The 15,917-nt window shown below is 62.8% G+C and overlaps 2 gene segments (V, D, J or C); both read left to right on the forward strand.

Moving 5' to 3' along the window:
• The first annotated feature begins 670 nt into the window (after nucleotides 1-670).
• On the forward strand, nucleotides 671-14,380 carry LOC103072560 (Ig epsilon chain C region-like). The segment is given in 10 exon segments: nucleotides 671-1,031; nucleotides 4,300-4,599; nucleotides 4,725-5,048; nucleotides 5,138-5,461; nucleotides 5,533-5,874; nucleotides 8,131-8,264; nucleotides 8,357-8,584; nucleotides 13,373-13,615; nucleotides 14,132-14,242; nucleotides 14,372-14,380. Coding segments are annotated over 10 exon segments (2,376 nt in total).
• A 199-nt stretch (nucleotides 14,381-14,579) lies between these two features.
• LOC103072828 (Ig alpha-2 chain C region-like) overlaps nucleotides 14,580-15,917 on the forward strand; it is a 6,093-nt gene continuing 4,755 nt past the window's right edge. Inside the window, 1 exon segment of the C gene segment in view lies at nucleotides 14,580-14,619. Coding sequence covers nucleotides 14,580-14,619 — 40 coding nt within the window.

Consider the following 15,917-nt stretch of genomic DNA (forward strand, 5'->3'; position numbering starts at 1 on the left):
GCATCTGTCCCTGGGGCCAAGGGTGGGGCGGGACAGACCAGGAAAATCTGTCCTGGGGGCCTCGGGGCCCTGGCTCTGCACACGGGGCCCCTCCCCACCCATCCAGCAGCCCCTCTTGGGTCTTCCAAGAGGCCCGGACACTCCTCTGAGCATGCAGGCCTGACAGCTCATCTCTGCACAGCCTCCCTGCATGCAGACCAGCGGCCCTGGGTGTCCTGGGCCCAGGGGACGTGGTCCTGCTGTCTCCCTCTCCAAAGACTGCATGTCACCTCCCAGGAGCCCATGCTGATGAGCTAGCTTGCAAGTTCTCGTGGCCTCCCCTGTGTGTGCATCTGGGCCTTTTGGGGGTTCCAGGGACACACCGGCCTGCAGGACACGTCCACAGCACGGAGGCAAGGCCAAGGCTCAGCACATCACCTGGCTCAGCACATGCCAGTGGAGCGCCGATGGTAGACTGGCTGCCCCGACAGACCACAGTCGAATGCTGTGGGCCCCTCTACGAAGGCCACTCTGTGGTCCCCACACCTTGATGGACAGCAACAGCACAGGGTGACATGGTACACCCCAGGGTCCGGTGGCTGCAGAGGTCTTGCCAAGCTCACAGCCATGTCCCGCCTCCCGACAGGCCCCTGCCAGCCCTTGCCGGCCACTCAGCCCAGTCGCAGCCCCGATGGGAGCCCAGCTGCAGGACAGCGATCGGGAGGCTGGCTCGCAGACAGCGGGTGAGACTGCCGGCCGGCAGGGTGCCCAGGAAGCCACCAGAGGACTAGCACCTGCCTACACCCAGCTGGACCCACAGCCTCTCACACTCGTACCCAGGGCCGCCCCACCGGGCCGGCCCCCGGACTGCTGCTCAGAAAGCCCCGCGCTCCGCTGCAGGCACCTAGGCCACGTGGGCCTCAACTTCTCAAGCACAAAACGGCCAGGACCATCCCTCATGGGCTGCCTTGGGGGCAGTGGTGGCAGTGCCTGGTGCCCTCTCCCTTCCCGGGCCATCGTGGTGACCACAGTGTGTGCCGGCTGCTCACCAAGTCAGCCCGTGGCGTCGAGGGAGAGGTCATGAGCCGGGTGGCAGAGGCCGGGGAAGAGGCCACAGAGAGGAGCCTCACCTGAGACCGGCTGTCGCTGGGTCGACTTCCCGAGAACAGAGAGAGAGAAGGGAACTTCCAGGGCTGCCGAGGCCCCTGGGGGTTCCCACCCCATTTTTAGCTGAGAGCACTGAGGCAGAGCTCGCCCCCCTGCCCCGCCCTGCCCCAGGCCCTATCGTCTGGACATAAAAATAACAGCAACGCTTCCTAACGATTCACCTCATCTGGGAGCCTATCCTGGGAGCCTGCATACAGCCACCACTGGCCAGATGGGCCACACCAGCCACGGGCACCTGACAGAAGACCACAGCCCCTCAGGCACCCCACCGCTGGAGCTGCCAAGACCACTGCGGGGAGAGGACACCTGGGCTGCCTGCCCAGCGGGGACCCAGCTTCTGGGTCGCTGCTTGCTTTGCAGCTGTCACTTCCCTGCATGGGGACACAGGGAAGTAAGAGAACGCTCGAAGCCGACCGGGAGAAGACCAAGGAGCCGGGAATCTCAGACAGGTCAGGGCCAGGGCAAGAATCACACACAGGGCACGGACCTCGGGCTGAGCGCGGATCTGCCTACAACCAGTAAAGACGGTGACGGCCAGCCCAGGGTCAGGGGGAAGCAACGGGTCTCAGTCCCTAGGCCGGCCAACATGGCAGGCAGGCCTGGGCCCACATCATCTGGCCTGAGCTGGGCTGGCCTGAGCCAGCCTGACTAGGGTAGGCCAGGCAGGGCTGGGCTGGGCCAAGTTTGGCTTGAGTGGATGGAGTTATGTGGAGGCAGATGAGCTACCCCAGCCTCAGCTGGGCCACACTGGCCAGAAGGGCTGTCCTCAGCCATGCGGGACTGTGCACTGAGCTAAAGTGAGCTGGGCTGTCGTGAACCTGGCTGCTTCGGATAGACAGGGAGGGAGCAGGCTGCTCCAGCTGAGCAGAGCTCAGGACTCAGCCTTCCTAGGCTGGCTCAGCTGGGCTGTCCTCAGGTGAACCAGGCAGACCTGGACTCTGCTGGACTGAGCTGGGCTGTCAGAAGAAACTGGGCTCAGCTGAGTGGGGCCCGACTTGCGTAGTTAGGTGGGATAAAAGGGGCAATCTGGGCTCACCTGGGCTGAATGCACTGGGCTGGGCTCTTCTCTGCTGAGCTTGCCTACCCCGGAGGGGTGGGGCAGAGCTAGGGTTGGCTGAGCTGAGCTGGGCTGAACTAGGCTGAGATGGGCTGAGCTGGGTTAAACTGGGCTGAACTGGGCTAAGCTGGCCTGAACTGAGATTAACTGGGATGAGCAGGGATGAACTGGGTTGAACTGGGCTTGGGTGAGCTGGGCTGAACTGGGTGGAACTGGGCTGAGCTGAGCTGAACTGGGCTGAACTGGGCTGAGCTGAACTGGGCTGAACTGGGCTGAGCTGAACTGGGTTGAACTGGGCTGAGCTGAGCTGAACTGGGCTGAGCTGAGCTGAACTGGGCTGAACTGAGCTGAACTGGGCTAAGGTGGGCTGAACTGGGCTGAACTGGGCTGAACTGGGCTAAGGTGGGCTGAACTGGGCTGAGCTGAGCTGAACTATGCTGAGCTGGGCTGGGCTGAGCTGGGGTGAACTGGAGTGAACTGGGCTGAGCTGAGCTGAACTGGGTGGAATTGGGCTGAGCTGGGCTGAACTGGGCTGAACTGAGTTAGGCTGGGCTGGGCTGAGCTGGGCTGGGCTGAGCTGGGCTGAACTAGGTTAGGCTGGGCTGGGCTGAGCTGGGCTGAGCTGGGCTGAGCTGGGCTGGGCTGAGCTCGGCTGAGCTGAGTAGGGCTACATTGGGTTGAGCTGGGCTGGACTGGGCTGGGCTGAGCTGGATTAACTGGGTGGAGTGGGCTGTGGGGTCATCCTGGCCAGCTTTGCTCAGTCAGCTAAACTGAACTAAAATGAACCACGTGGATGCAGCTCAGATGAGCTGTTTTGCTTGAGATGGGACGTCAGGGGCTGAAGTGGGCCAGGCTGGATCAAGGCAGGCTGCTCTGGGCTGAGCTGGGGTGAACTGGGATGAACTGGGCTGAGCTGACTTGAAATGCGCAGGACTCGTTAGGGGTGCTGGGCCGTACTTGCGAGCTGCTTTGTCTCAGCTGGTCTCAGCTGTCCTGACACAAGATCATCTGGGCTGTGCTCAGCTGGGCTAGCCGGCAGAATAGAGTAAGGTGGAAGAACCGAGCTGGGATGCAGAGCTGGGATGGGCTGGGGGCTGGAGTTCCAAGGCCAGGGGACATGCATACAGGCCTGGAAACCAGAGGAGCCTGAGAAGGGCTGAGGAGGGGGACTGAGGAGGGCTCTGAGGAGTCTTTGTCCTCTCTCCATGGGGCCTGTAATCGGGCTCCCCTGGGGGATCAGCAGGGCGGTAGAGCACCAGGGGGCCTGGGCTGGTCAGCCGAAGGATGGGGTGAAGGGGCAGCCATGGCAAAGCAGCTCAGGGACCTGAAGGCTGACCCACGGCTGCAGGTAGCAGGGGTCCAGTGGGTGGCAGGTGGATCTGCCCACAGCAGGCCCACAGGGACTTTGGAGTGGGGCGGGGACACAAGGTGATTCCTGGGAAGTGGGGTCCTGTGGATCCCCAGGCCCTTATGAGGTCTTTGGTTTGGAACAGAAAGGCCAGCTTGATGGTTCCTGGGGGTCTCCCTGATCCCCGATGGGGGTCTGAGTTAGGGTTAGGAGTGGGAAAGCAGCTTGGTGATGCTGGGGGTCTCTGTTTCCCAGGCCACTGTTCCCAGGGCTATGGGTGGGGCAGAGGGGACAGACTGGTGGCTACTGAGGTTCTCAGGGTCCCTGATCTCCAATGGGGGTCTACGAGTGGGGGCAGAAGAGTAGCCTGGTAACTACTGGGCCGGGGGCTTCTCCCTGGGTCCCCGGGTGCCGACAGAGGGCTATGGGCTCTGAACCTCCACCTCAGGGAGTGGGTTAGCGCCTCCACTCAGGAGCCCCGCGTCCACCCACTTGGGGCTGAGGGCAGGAGTCCTGGCCAAGGGCAGTGACAGCTGCTGCTTCTGCAGAATTCACTGGAGGGCATCCCTAGTGGCATCAGGAGATGAGGAAAGGACCCAGGAGGAGCCATCTGTCCCCCAGGCAGGTGTTCCCTGCACTGGACCTCCCCACCTCCAGCCCACAGCCCACCCTCCAAAGCCAGCAGTCAGCCTGGCACATACGGGTGGCAGTCCTGAGGCCAGCATTGAGCCCCGTCCTGTCCCCACAGCCTCCATCCACGGCCCGTCCGTCTACCCCTTGCGCTCCTGCTGCACAAGGGCCACCAACGCCACCTCTGTGGCGCTGGGCTGCCTGGCCACAGGCTACTTTCCGGGCCCAGTGGCCATGACCTGGGACACAGCACCCCTGAACAGGAGCACGCTGACCTTCCCTGCCATCCAAAACTTGAACTCCAGCCTCTACACCACCAGCAGCCAGGTGACAGTCTCGGGCGAGTGGTCCAAGCAGAAATTCACCTGCAGTGTGGCCCATGCTGCGTCCAACACCACCACCACCAAGGCCGTCACTGGTGAGCCATGCCTGGGCAGCCCGCGAGACAGCCAGAGCGGGAGGCGGAGGCCGGGCGGGAGGGACGGGGAGGAAGGGCTGGGGGCTCAGAGAGGCCAGCCCCACTCCTGCTGCCTCTGCCGCCAGGGTGCACCAAGAACTTCACCGACCCCACTGTGAAGCTCTTTTACTCCTCCTGCGACCCCCGTGGCGACACCCACACCACCATCCAGCTCCTGTGCTTAATTTCCGGCTACGCCCCAGGGAAAATCAAGGTCACCTGGTTGGTGGACGGGCGTGAGGCCACAGACGTGTTCCCACACACTGGCCCCGAAAGGGTGGAGGGCAAACTGGCCTCCACCTCTAGCGAGCTCAACATCACGCAGGGCCAGTGGGTGTCCCAACTCACCTACACCTGCCGGGTCACCTATTATGGCTTCACCTACGACAACCACGCCCGCAGGTGCACAGGTATGGCCCTCGCCCACGCCAACACCCAGCCGCTGGGGATTCAGAGAGGAGGGCAGACTCAGCCTCACTCAGCCCCTTCCCACACACAGCTGAGTCCGAGCCCCGTGGCGTGAGCGCCTACCTGAGCCCACCCACGCCTCTCGACCTGTACGTCAACAAGTCACCCAAGATCACCTGCCTGGTGGTGGACCTGGCCAGCACAAAGGACATTAAACTGACCTGGTCCAGGGAGAACAAGGATCTAGTGTATCCAGACACGCTTGTCTCCAAGCCTGAGTTCAACGGGACGGTCACCGTCACGTCCACCCTGCCGGTGGATGTCAGCGACTGGCTTAAGGGCGAGACCTACTACTGCAAAGTGACCCACCCACACCTACCCAAGGAGATCCTGCGCTCCATCTCGAAGGGCGTTGGTGAGCCGCAGGCTGAGGGCAGGTGGGCGGGCCCCCAGGTGGAGCCAGGCTGACCGCATGCCTGTCTGCAGGCGAGCGCATGGTTCCCGAGGTCTACGTGTTCCCGCCACCCAAGGAGGAGCTCAAGACCAAGGGCGAGGCCACCCTCACCTGCCTGATCCAGAACTTCTTTCCCGTGGACATCTCCGTGCGGTGGCTGCGGAATGGCGCCCTGATGCAGGCGGACCAGCACACCAGCACGAGGCCCCGCAAGGTCCGCAGCCCCACCCCCGGCTCCCCCGCCTATTTCGTCTACAGCCACCTGGTGGTCAGGCGGGCCGACTGGGAGCAGAAGAGTGAATTCACCTGCCAGGTGGCGCACGAGGCGCTGCCCGGCTCGAGGACGCTCAAGAGATCCATGTCCATCGAGCTCGGTAAATGACGCCCGGCCTCCCCACTCCCCCCATCCCAGGGCTCCATCCTGCTGGGGTGGGGGAGGGGACCAGCCAGACCTTCCGTCCATTGTCAATAAACACTCCAGTGCCTGCTCAGAGCCCTGGGCGTGCCCATCCTTGGGGAGCTGTGGGGCAGGGAGCGGTGTCTTGGCACAGAGGAAAGGGAGGCAGGGGGTGGGGGCCAGGGCTGAGGCGCGGCTCCATCCAGCATCGACGTCTGTGTCAGAGGGCCTCCCCGCCACCCCACTATGGACTCTACCCAGTCAAAGGAGCTCTAAGAGCCCGAGAGTGGTCCTAGGGGAGGGACCACAGAGACGCCAGCCTCTCCTGGAGCTCCCGGAGGCCTCAGCCTCCACCCCCAGCCTCCTGCCAGCCCCTCTGGACACAGACAAGCCCCCAGGCTCCCAAGTCCAGCTGCACACACAGGCCCTCCAGGTAGAGAAATGGGCCGAGTCAGACCCCCGCACCGGCACCAACACGCAGGTCCCTCCACTGTCACCTCCTGGGCACAAATGGGCCAACGCTGCACAGGGGCCAGTGCAGAGCCCACTCCTCTGACCCCTGCCTTCTGACCTCCATCCTACCTGTGTGGTCACACCAGGCCAGGGCTGGAGCCCAGTGTCCCCATCTTGCCACTCAGACTCACTCCACCCTGAATCGGTCCAGGCAAGCACCCAGCCCTCACACGCACCCTCACACTGTCATGCCCGCTGGTGCCAGGGCTCCACACCCACCCAAGTCACACGGCACTGCCAACCGCTGGTAGCATCTCACACACACTCACAGGTGGCCTCCCGAGGCCCACCCTAGCTCCCAGGCCACTCCCAAACCCTTCCCTGTCATACCTGGGCCCCTGGACGCACCCATCGCCCCACATGGCTTCCTCCTGCAGCCAAGCCCTCCCTGTCAGCTGCACCCCACAGATGGACAGTTGGACACGCAGACACACACTGATGCACATGGACACACACATGGACACAGACACATGGAGACAGAGACATGAACACATACAAATGAACACACACTGATACACATGCTGATACACGTGAACAGACACACATGGACAGACACTGACACACATGGACACAGATATACACGGACACATATGGACACAGACACTGATACACATGGACACAGACACATGGAGACACAGACCTGAACGCACAGACACACACAGACACATGGACACACACATGGATACACACAGACATATGGACACAGGCACACAGAGACACATGCGTGTGGACACACACACGGACACACACATGGACACATACTGATACACATGGACGGACACTCTGACACACACAGACATGGATATACACAGACACGTATGGACACAGACACACGGGGACACAGACATGAACCCACACACATGAATACACACAGACACACATACTGACACACGTGTACACACACATGGACACACACGGACAGACACACACATGGACAGCACACAGGCACCCACCACATCCACACAGAAAGCAGCACATGCACAGCCCACACCCTGAACATGAGCCCAGAGCAGAGGCCGTGCTGGGGAAGGAAGGGGCCCAGCCCCAGGACAGGAGGAGCCAGAGGCCTGGGGCAGCTCTGGGCTCCCTCACACTGGGCAAGTGCAGCCGGGCCCAGCCCTCGGGGCACCCACTGCGATGATCTGATTACCCTAGGGGCCCTCCTGGGTCCAGACCCCCTCCTGAGGGCTCCAGGCAGGGAGGCCGGCCTGTGCTCTTCAAGGGGCCCCCTGGCTGGCGAGAACGGAGCCGAGCAAGAACAGGGCCCAGGGGGCCGGACTGGGCGGCCACAGGCCATGCAGTGGGTGGACGTGGGTGCTCCCCAGGCCGGGGGCCCCCGCCTGCCACGGAGCAGGGGACAGGGTGGGGCAGAGCTGGAGCTGAGGTGAGGGGCCCGTGGGGCTGAGAGGGGCGACCAGCCGTCAGGAGAAAAGCCGGAGAAACGGTGGCAGAGAAAATGCCAGCCACCCGAGAGTGGAGGGACAGCAGAGGGCAGGGGAACAGCGCCGCCCCACACAGCCGCCGGCCAGCTCGGGGGCTTCCAACCCCCCCAACCCTCCAGGTCCGGCTGGTGGCTCTGGGCAGTCGCAGAGGGGCCAGACGGAGGGACTGCCCAGGACCAGGGCGCCAGGCCCGGTCCCCTCGACTCCCTAAGGCTGGCCAGGCCTGTCCTTCCCCGTCGGACCCCGAGGCCAGGGGGCTGACCGGCTGGCACCCGCAGAGCTGGCCCTGGAGGACCTGTACACAGAGGAGGCCGAGAGCGACGAGCTGGAGGGGATGCAGACCGGCCTCCTAACCTTCGTGGCGCTCTTCCTGCTTAGCGTGAGCTACGGCGCTGCCGTCACTCTCTGCAAGGTGGGCACGGACACCCCGTTCCAGGGCGGGGCGCCCCAAGAGAGGGAGAGCCTCGGCTGGGCACAGAGTCCCTCACGCACGCCGTCCTCCAGGTGAAGTGGGTCCTGGCTGCCGTCCCGCAGAAGCAGCCGCAGGCTTCCCATGACTACAGGAGCACCGCACAGCCCTGCCTCTTCCCTCCCCACATGAGCGTCCCCGAGGCTGCCAGCTCGACCCTGGGCCGGAGGAAGGAGCAGACCAGCCCCCAAGGGGCCAGAGCCAGGGGCCCAGCGACCAGCACACAGGCGCCAAGAGGCCCCAGCTCAGCCCCAAGGTCGAAGGCAACAGGGGGCCTGCCTAGCACAGCCCCACACCACCCCGCTTTGGGGCAAGTCCCAGAAGAGCATCTGTTCCCTCCACAGAGAGACCTGGGCTGGGCGTGGGTGCTGACCACCCCAGGCTTCTCCCAGGCCCCTGGGCTTGGGCCCACACCGGTTCTGACTGACCAACCCCTGAAACTCAGTGACAGGCTTGAGCCCATGGCCCAGCCCACGCTGGAGCCCAGAGCCAAAACTAGGACTCAGAGTCCCAACCAGCCCAATCCAGCGTCTGAGCCCAGCCCAACCAAGCCAAGGGCTCACTCACCAGGCTCAGTCCTGCCCTCAGTGCCCCCAGGTCCAAGTAGGCTGCCCCCCATGCCCTGCTCCTGTCCCTTGCCCACCCTCCCTGCTGTCCACCCCCAGGCCCCGTTCGTACAGAATGAGGATGCAGAGAAGACCTTCTGGGGAGGGTCCAGGGGAGCTTCCAGGGCTGCAGGCAGGGCCCTAGGCTGTGAGGCAGGGTCCCACAGCAGAAGGCGCTTCCCAAGGGGTCCGCAGTGTGGCCAAATCAGCCCTGCAGCACCCACCCACATCCCCCATGCCCTCGTTCGACCTCTCTCCTAACTTTTCCTAGTAAAGTTCATTAAAGAATCCCATGTCAGGGGCTTCCCTGGTGGCGCAGTGGTTGAGAGTCCGCCTGCCGATGCGGGGGATACAGGTTCGTGCCCCAGTCCTGGAGGATCCCACACGCCACGGAGCACCTGGGACCATGAGCCATGGCCGCTGGGCCTGCGCGTCCAGAGCCTGTGCTCCGCAGCGAGAGAGGCCGCGGCAGAGAGAAGCCCGCGTACCGCAAAAAAAAAAAAATAGAAAAATCCCATGCCAGGGCTTCCCTGGTGGTGCAGTGGTTGAGAGTCCACCTGCCGATGCAGGGGACACGGGTTCGTGCCCCAGTCTGGGAGGATCCCACGTGCCACGGAGCGGCTGGGCCCGTGAGCCATGGCCCCTGAGCCTGCGCGTCCGGAGCCTGGGCTCCGCAAAGGGAGAGACCACAACAGTGAGAGGCCCACATACTGCCAAAAAAAAAAAAAAAAAAGAATCCCTTGCCACCTGAGCGTACCTTGGGGAGGTGCCTGTGGTACCTTGGGAGCAGGAGGTGCCCACTGCCGAGGACGTGGACAAGGGGCCAGAGGGAAGGGGGCAGAGGGCCGCTCTGGGCCCCGAGGACCCAAGTGTCCAACCAGGCTCCGCCTCAAGAGTCCTTCAATGCCCACAGAGACCCCAGTTCAGGCTCCACTACGCCTGCGCCACTGGCCTCCAGCCCAGACTCACCACCCCTCCCCACACGAAGGTAAAGGCAACAATCCCCATCCCCGTGGGCAAACCCTGAGGGGCTCATTCAGTGGTCAGTGCAGGAGGCCGCAGGAACACAGCTGCACAAGCACCAGGGTGGAGGCCAGCATCAGCCTCCTGAGGCCCCAGTCATCACCCAGCCGTCCACCCATTGAGCGCCCACAGACAGGCCAGTCCTCAGGCCCCATCCCACCAGTCTGCCCAGACGTCCCGATGAACAAGCAATAGCTGTCTGGGGCTGGCCGCCACCATCCTCGAGAAGAAAGCTGGGAGCCGCGCAGGCAGGAGCCATAGGCACCAGGGAGAGGGCCGGCTGGCCAAGCACAGTGGTGGGCATGGGCTGATGAGCCTCCTCCTGAGGGTAAAGAGCTGGAAAAGCCCACCCACAAGGGGCTCTGAAACGGGGCAGAGCACTTGAGCACATGTGACACAGGGCAGGACTCCTTCATATACAAAGAGCACTCAGCAACCAATGACAAGAAAGAAACGTGAGCAGTGGGTCCCACACCGTAAGGAAAAACCGGGTGGCCAATAACAGGAAGAAAAGGTTTCAATTATTAGGAAAGGTACAATAAGGAGGAAACTAGGGGCGGTGAGTGACCCTCTTGGCCTCTTTGAGGACCTGTGAGCAGTTAAGACCATTCTTCAGGGCCCGGTGGCCTCCTTCCCAGCATACGAGTGCCCAGACTCTGTTGACAGAAGAGTCCACTTGTGGCGAAGGCCCTTCTGAGAGCCACCATCTGTGCTGGGAGACCAGGCGTCCCACGGACTCCGACACGGACCATGCAGCCTATGGAGATCGGGCATAGAAAACCCAGAACTGGGCAACTCTGAGGCTTGTCCAGAGAGCCCAAGTGTTTGGTTCAAATAGAACATGAGAGGAGCAGTAGAGCACTTCACACAAGGTCAAGGGCACAGCCCTGCTCTTCTCTGCCCCCTCACACCGACACTCACACACTCATACCTGCACAGACTCGCACACAGTTTCCAGAAACCAGGGCCCAAGACCGGCCCCCACCTGCATGGCTCTCTCAAGCCCAGGTCCAGGGGCCTTCCTCCCATCTCCTGAGCTGGGAGCCCCCGGGGGCAGAGCTGAGTGTCCCCTTTCTCTGACTTGCACCCCGGATCATGAGATCACCCATGGAATCCAGAACGAGGGCAACAAGGGCTCAGCCCACGTGGGCCCCTGTAAGCTGGGCGTCATCACACACGGACAACGTGCATCTTCCCCAAGTCGGGAAGAAAGGTGGTGAAGTAAGAGATAGATGGGCCCCTGGGCTGAGCAGCTGGAGCTCGCCAAGCAGAGGAAGATGGAGCTCTGTTTCCCCTGGCGCTCCAAGGACAAAGTCAGTGGCAGGAGCTGAGCCCTGCTGGAGTAAAGAGATAAGACAACCACGTCTATCGCTCCTGAGGTCAGGGAAAGCTCCCCAACTGCACATGCACAGGAAGCCTCCTCGGGGGTCGAAAAGGGAGGGCGTGCCAGCCCATAATGTGTTGTCAAACTTCCCGTTAGCCTTTGCGTTGGAATCTTTTTTTTTTTTTTTTTTTGCGGTACGCGGGCCTCTCACTGCTGTGGCCTCTCCCGTTGTGGAGCACAGGCTCCGGACGCGCAGGCTCAGCGGCCATGGCCCACGGGCCCAGCCGCTCCGCGGCATGTGGGATCTTCCAGGACCGGGGCACGAACCCGCGTCCCCTGCATCGGCAGGTGGACTCCCAACCACTGCGCCACCAGGGAAGCCCGCATTGGAATCTTTCTTGTCAAAAAGATACACACTTGTCAGGAGGGCCCTAGGGCAGGTCAGATGTGGGAAAAGAGGCGAGGTAATGGGCCAGAGGAAGACAGAGATCCAGGAGAGCCGCGCTGTACAGACGAGCCGAGCACCCCTTCACTTCTCATTGGGGAGGACGCCCACACCCTCTCTCTCCAGGTGAGTATTTCTGCCTCCTCCTGTCTTCAATAAGCTAATTCTCTAGCCCACATGTTGTGCTGTGCTTCTGTAGCTAGTGGGAAGCAGCCGCATAGCACAGGGAGACCAGCTTGGTGCTTTGTGACCACCTAGAGGGGTGGGATAGGGAGAGTGGGAGGGAGGGAGATGCAAGAGGGAAGAGATATGGGAACATATGTATATGTATAACTGATTCACTTTGTTATGCAGCAGAAACTAACACACCATTGTAAAGCAATTATACCCCAATAAAGATGTTAAAAAAAAAAAAAGAAACTTTATACCTGGTTTTTAGTTTTTGCCTCCTTGAAACATTCTTGCTTTCAAACAGGGCAAGAGCCAGGGCAACTTTCCTTCTAGCCTCCGGCCCCTGGTGGTCTAGCAGGTAGGATTCCTGGCTTTCATCCAGGATACCCGGGTTCAATTCCTGGGCAGGGAACTAAGATCCCACTTCAGGACCGCTCACTTCTGTCTCTCCGAGAACAGTGGCAGTCACCCCACCTAGAGGGGCTGGCACAGTGGGAGCACAGCCCAAGAGCAGGCCCGCAGAGAAAAGCAGGATGCATCCCAGCCGGCCAGCCGGGCTCGAGACCCAGCAGCCCTGCCGCACACGCCCTCCCAGCAGCCCTGCCGCACGCGCCCTCCCAGCAGCAGGACCCCACCTTCTCGGGCTCCCCTCCGCCCCTCCTCCTCTTTCTACTTCATCAACCCACCACAGAGGGCGGAATGGTGCCCCCAGGCCCAGAAGTTATGTCCACGTCCTAAGCCCTGGAACCCGTGAAGGTGATCCCGTTCAGACAAAGCATCTTTGCATATGTGATTGAAGTTAAGGATCTTAAGATGAGATTGTCCAGGTGGCCCTAAATCCAGTGAGAAGCGTCCTTACAAGGGGCAGAGGAGGAGAGATCAGACTCAGGGAAGGAGGTCATATGAGGGCAGAGGCAGAGACTGGGTGATGCCTGGGACACCTGGGGCCACCAGAGGCTGGGGGCAGGAAGGACCCTCCCCTGAAGCTGCTGGCGGGAGCAGGACCCTGGGACACCTGGATCTCGGGCGTCTGGCTGCAGAGTGCGAGACTGAATTTCTGTTGGTTCAAGCCCCTCAGTGTGAGGTCCTTCGTCGCGGCCCCAGGACACTCACAACCAGCCAGTCGGCCTTGGCCAAGCCGAGGCCCCTCCTCCTTCTGAAGAAACCCGGGGAGGACTCACCCGGTCCCGGCTCTTCCCTCCCAACTGGACCCGCGCTCGGCAAGTCCCTGACTCCCAGAGGTGCTCATCGGTCTTAACAAGAGCGTCCGCTTGGGCTCAGGCCCTTCCCCCAATGGCTGCGACCATCAGGTCATGCAAGACCCCACATCCACCCGCCTCAAGTCCAAGCTCTTCTTTCTGCCCCGCATTCCACACCCGTCTGTGCCCACAGCAGGGCAGTGCTGTCTGCGTGGGCGACACCGGCCTCAGGCGAGAGCGGCCCCCAGCCCCACACCGCCCTCTGCTTCCTCCACTCCCGCCAGGCACTGCCCCAGCACTCACCCCGAGTCCCACGCCTCCAGCTCCCTCAGGGCGGCTCCAGGGGACACCGGGGCTTCAGACCCCCGGAAGTTGCAGGGCCCCAGGACCTCACGGGCCGGCAAGAGGAAGGATCCTCAGGGCCAATCAACAACGATGCAGGCGCCGCTGGTGCTTGTGAGAGCGACGGGTGTGGGGTGGACCGGAGTCCAGCAGCCCGGGAGGAGGTGCCCCTCGTGGGCGATGCTGTGAGTGTGCCAGGGTCAGTGATAAAACCCCAGAAGTCCCTTGACCGAGCCAGGTGTGTCTGCCCACCCAGTGCCCTGCCCCAGGCCCCCCTTCCTCCCTCCATCTCCCCCTCCCAGCCCACCTGCCCCAACTCCCATCCTGAGCCCACCCCACTCCCAGGGAAATGCTGATCTCTCCCCCTCCACCTGCCTGCAGCTCTCCCCGCAATGGTGTCCTTCCCGGGAGGGGACCATAGGTGCCTGTGTGTAGCTCCAGAAACTTCTCGGTGTGAAAAAATGAATGAACATGTGAAAGCAGGTGCAGGCCCCACTGCCCCTCCTGTGCCTGGGCAGGGGCCATCTCCTGAGGGGCACCAGGGAGGGCCGAGCAGCTGGGCAGCCGGCAGGACCCGTGGGTGGGAGAACCCTGGACAGAGAATTGGGTGGATGCAGGCGGGGGCAGGCCCTCAGCCACCCCGACCCACAGGACTCCAGGCTCCAGGCGGGGGTGGGGGGCGGCCCACAACCCCTGTCCAGATTCAGTCGAGGGCCCCGCGGCTGCTGAGGCTGGCGGAGGAGGGGCAGTCCCTGGCCGTGGCCAGGAGGGAGCAGCTCCCCCCACCCTCACAGCCGCCCTGTGGCCTGAAGGTCTGTGGGGCCTGCTCACTGCGGTCACTCTGGCGAGGCTGTCCCTTGGGGCTCCCGCCCCTGCCGGCCTGTGCAGCCTCCCCTGCGGCCCTCACTTCACCTGCACCTCGGGGCCTATCTCTCCCTCAGGGACCCTAAGCCCCTGACTCTGCCTACTTCGGCCTCTGCTCCTCTGCACCTCGGCCCCCAGCCCAGCCCCGTGGGCGCCCCATGGAGACACACCCCACCATGGCTCCGCCTGCATGCACATGGCCTCAGGCCACGGCCAAGCTCCTGGGGGTCCCACAGCCCAGGCCACACACACCTGGTACCGCCACAGCCAGACCACAGACCAGACATGACGTGGAGGCACACGGCCGCAACTGGCGGGACAGGAAGTGGGTGAGTGACCCCCAGATGTGGGCCAGACACCGTCACGCAGTCCCTTCCCAGCATCGGCCTCACCTCACAGCGCAAATGGCCCAGAGCGGGGCAGGGGTCGGCTGAGACCACACGGCCATCAGCAGGCCTGGACGAGGCCTGGTTCTCCCTCCCTACTCCAGCGCCTCTGGGCAGGCGGGCAACGGGCCCAGCAGGGCATGGCCACACGGCCAAAGGGCGTGGGCCTCTCCCAGCCGTGTTGGACCCTCCGGCGGCCTTAAGCAGGTGGGTCCCAGAGGCTGATCAGGCCTCAGCTCCTCCACAGCCAGGCCATACTACAGCCTCCTGGGGCGGGAGGGCGGAGGTGAGGTACCAGTACAGAGACAAGAAGGAGAAAGACAGATGGCCATCGACCCAGAAGACACAGATCAGGGTGCTGTACACATGGGCTGGCTGAGCTGGGCTGATCTTGGCTGCGCTGAGCTGGGCTGGGTAGAATGGGCTGAACTGGGCTGAGCTGGGTTGAACTGGGCTGAAATGGGCTTAGCTGAGCTGAGCTGGGCTGAACAGGGTTGAACTGGGCTGAACTGGGCCAGGCTGTGCTGAGCTGAGCTGAACTGGGCTCAGCTGAGCTTAGCTGGGTTGAACTGGGATGAACTGGGCTGAGCTGGGCTGAACTGGGCTGAGCTGGGCTGGGCTGGGCTGAGCTGGGCTGAAATGGGCTGAGCTGGGCTAGGCTGGGCTGAGCTGAACTGAGCTGGGCTGAGCTGGGCTGGGCTGGGCTGGGCTGTGCTGTGCTGAACTGAGCTGAGCTGGGCTGAGCTGAGCTGGGCTGGGCTGTGCTGTGCTGAACTGAGCTGAGCTGGGCTGAGCTGAGCTGGGCTGGGCTGAGCTGAGCTGGGTTGAACTGGGCTGAGCTGGACTGAACTGGGCTGGCCTGGGCTGGGATGAGCTGGGCTGAACTAAGCTGAGCTGGGCTGAGCTGAGCTGGGCTGGGCTGAGCTGAGCTGAGCTGGGCTGGGCTGGGCTGGGCAGGGCTGAGCTGAGCTGGGCTGGGCTGAGCTGGGCTGAGCTGAGCTGGGCTGAGCTGAGCTGAACTGGGCTGAGCTAGACTGAGCTGGGCTGGGCTAGGCTGAGCTGGGCTGAACTGGGCTAGGCTGGGCTGAGCTGGAATGGGCTGTGCTGAGCTGTGCTGAGCTGGGCTGAGCTGGGCTGAGCTGAGCTGGGCTGAGCAGGGCTGAACTGGGCTGGGCTGAACTGGACTGGGCTGGGCTGAGCTGAGCTGGGCTGCGCTGAGCTGGCCTGAGCTGGGCTG

The sequence above is a fragment of the Lipotes vexillifer genome, unplaced genomic scaffold (genome assembly GCF_000442215.2).
Source record: "Lipotes vexillifer unplaced genomic scaffold, Lipotes_vexillifer_v1.1 scaffold3102, whole genome shotgun sequence".
NCBI classification, from domain to species: Eukaryota; Metazoa; Chordata; class Mammalia; order Artiodactyla; family Lipotidae; genus Lipotes; species Lipotes vexillifer.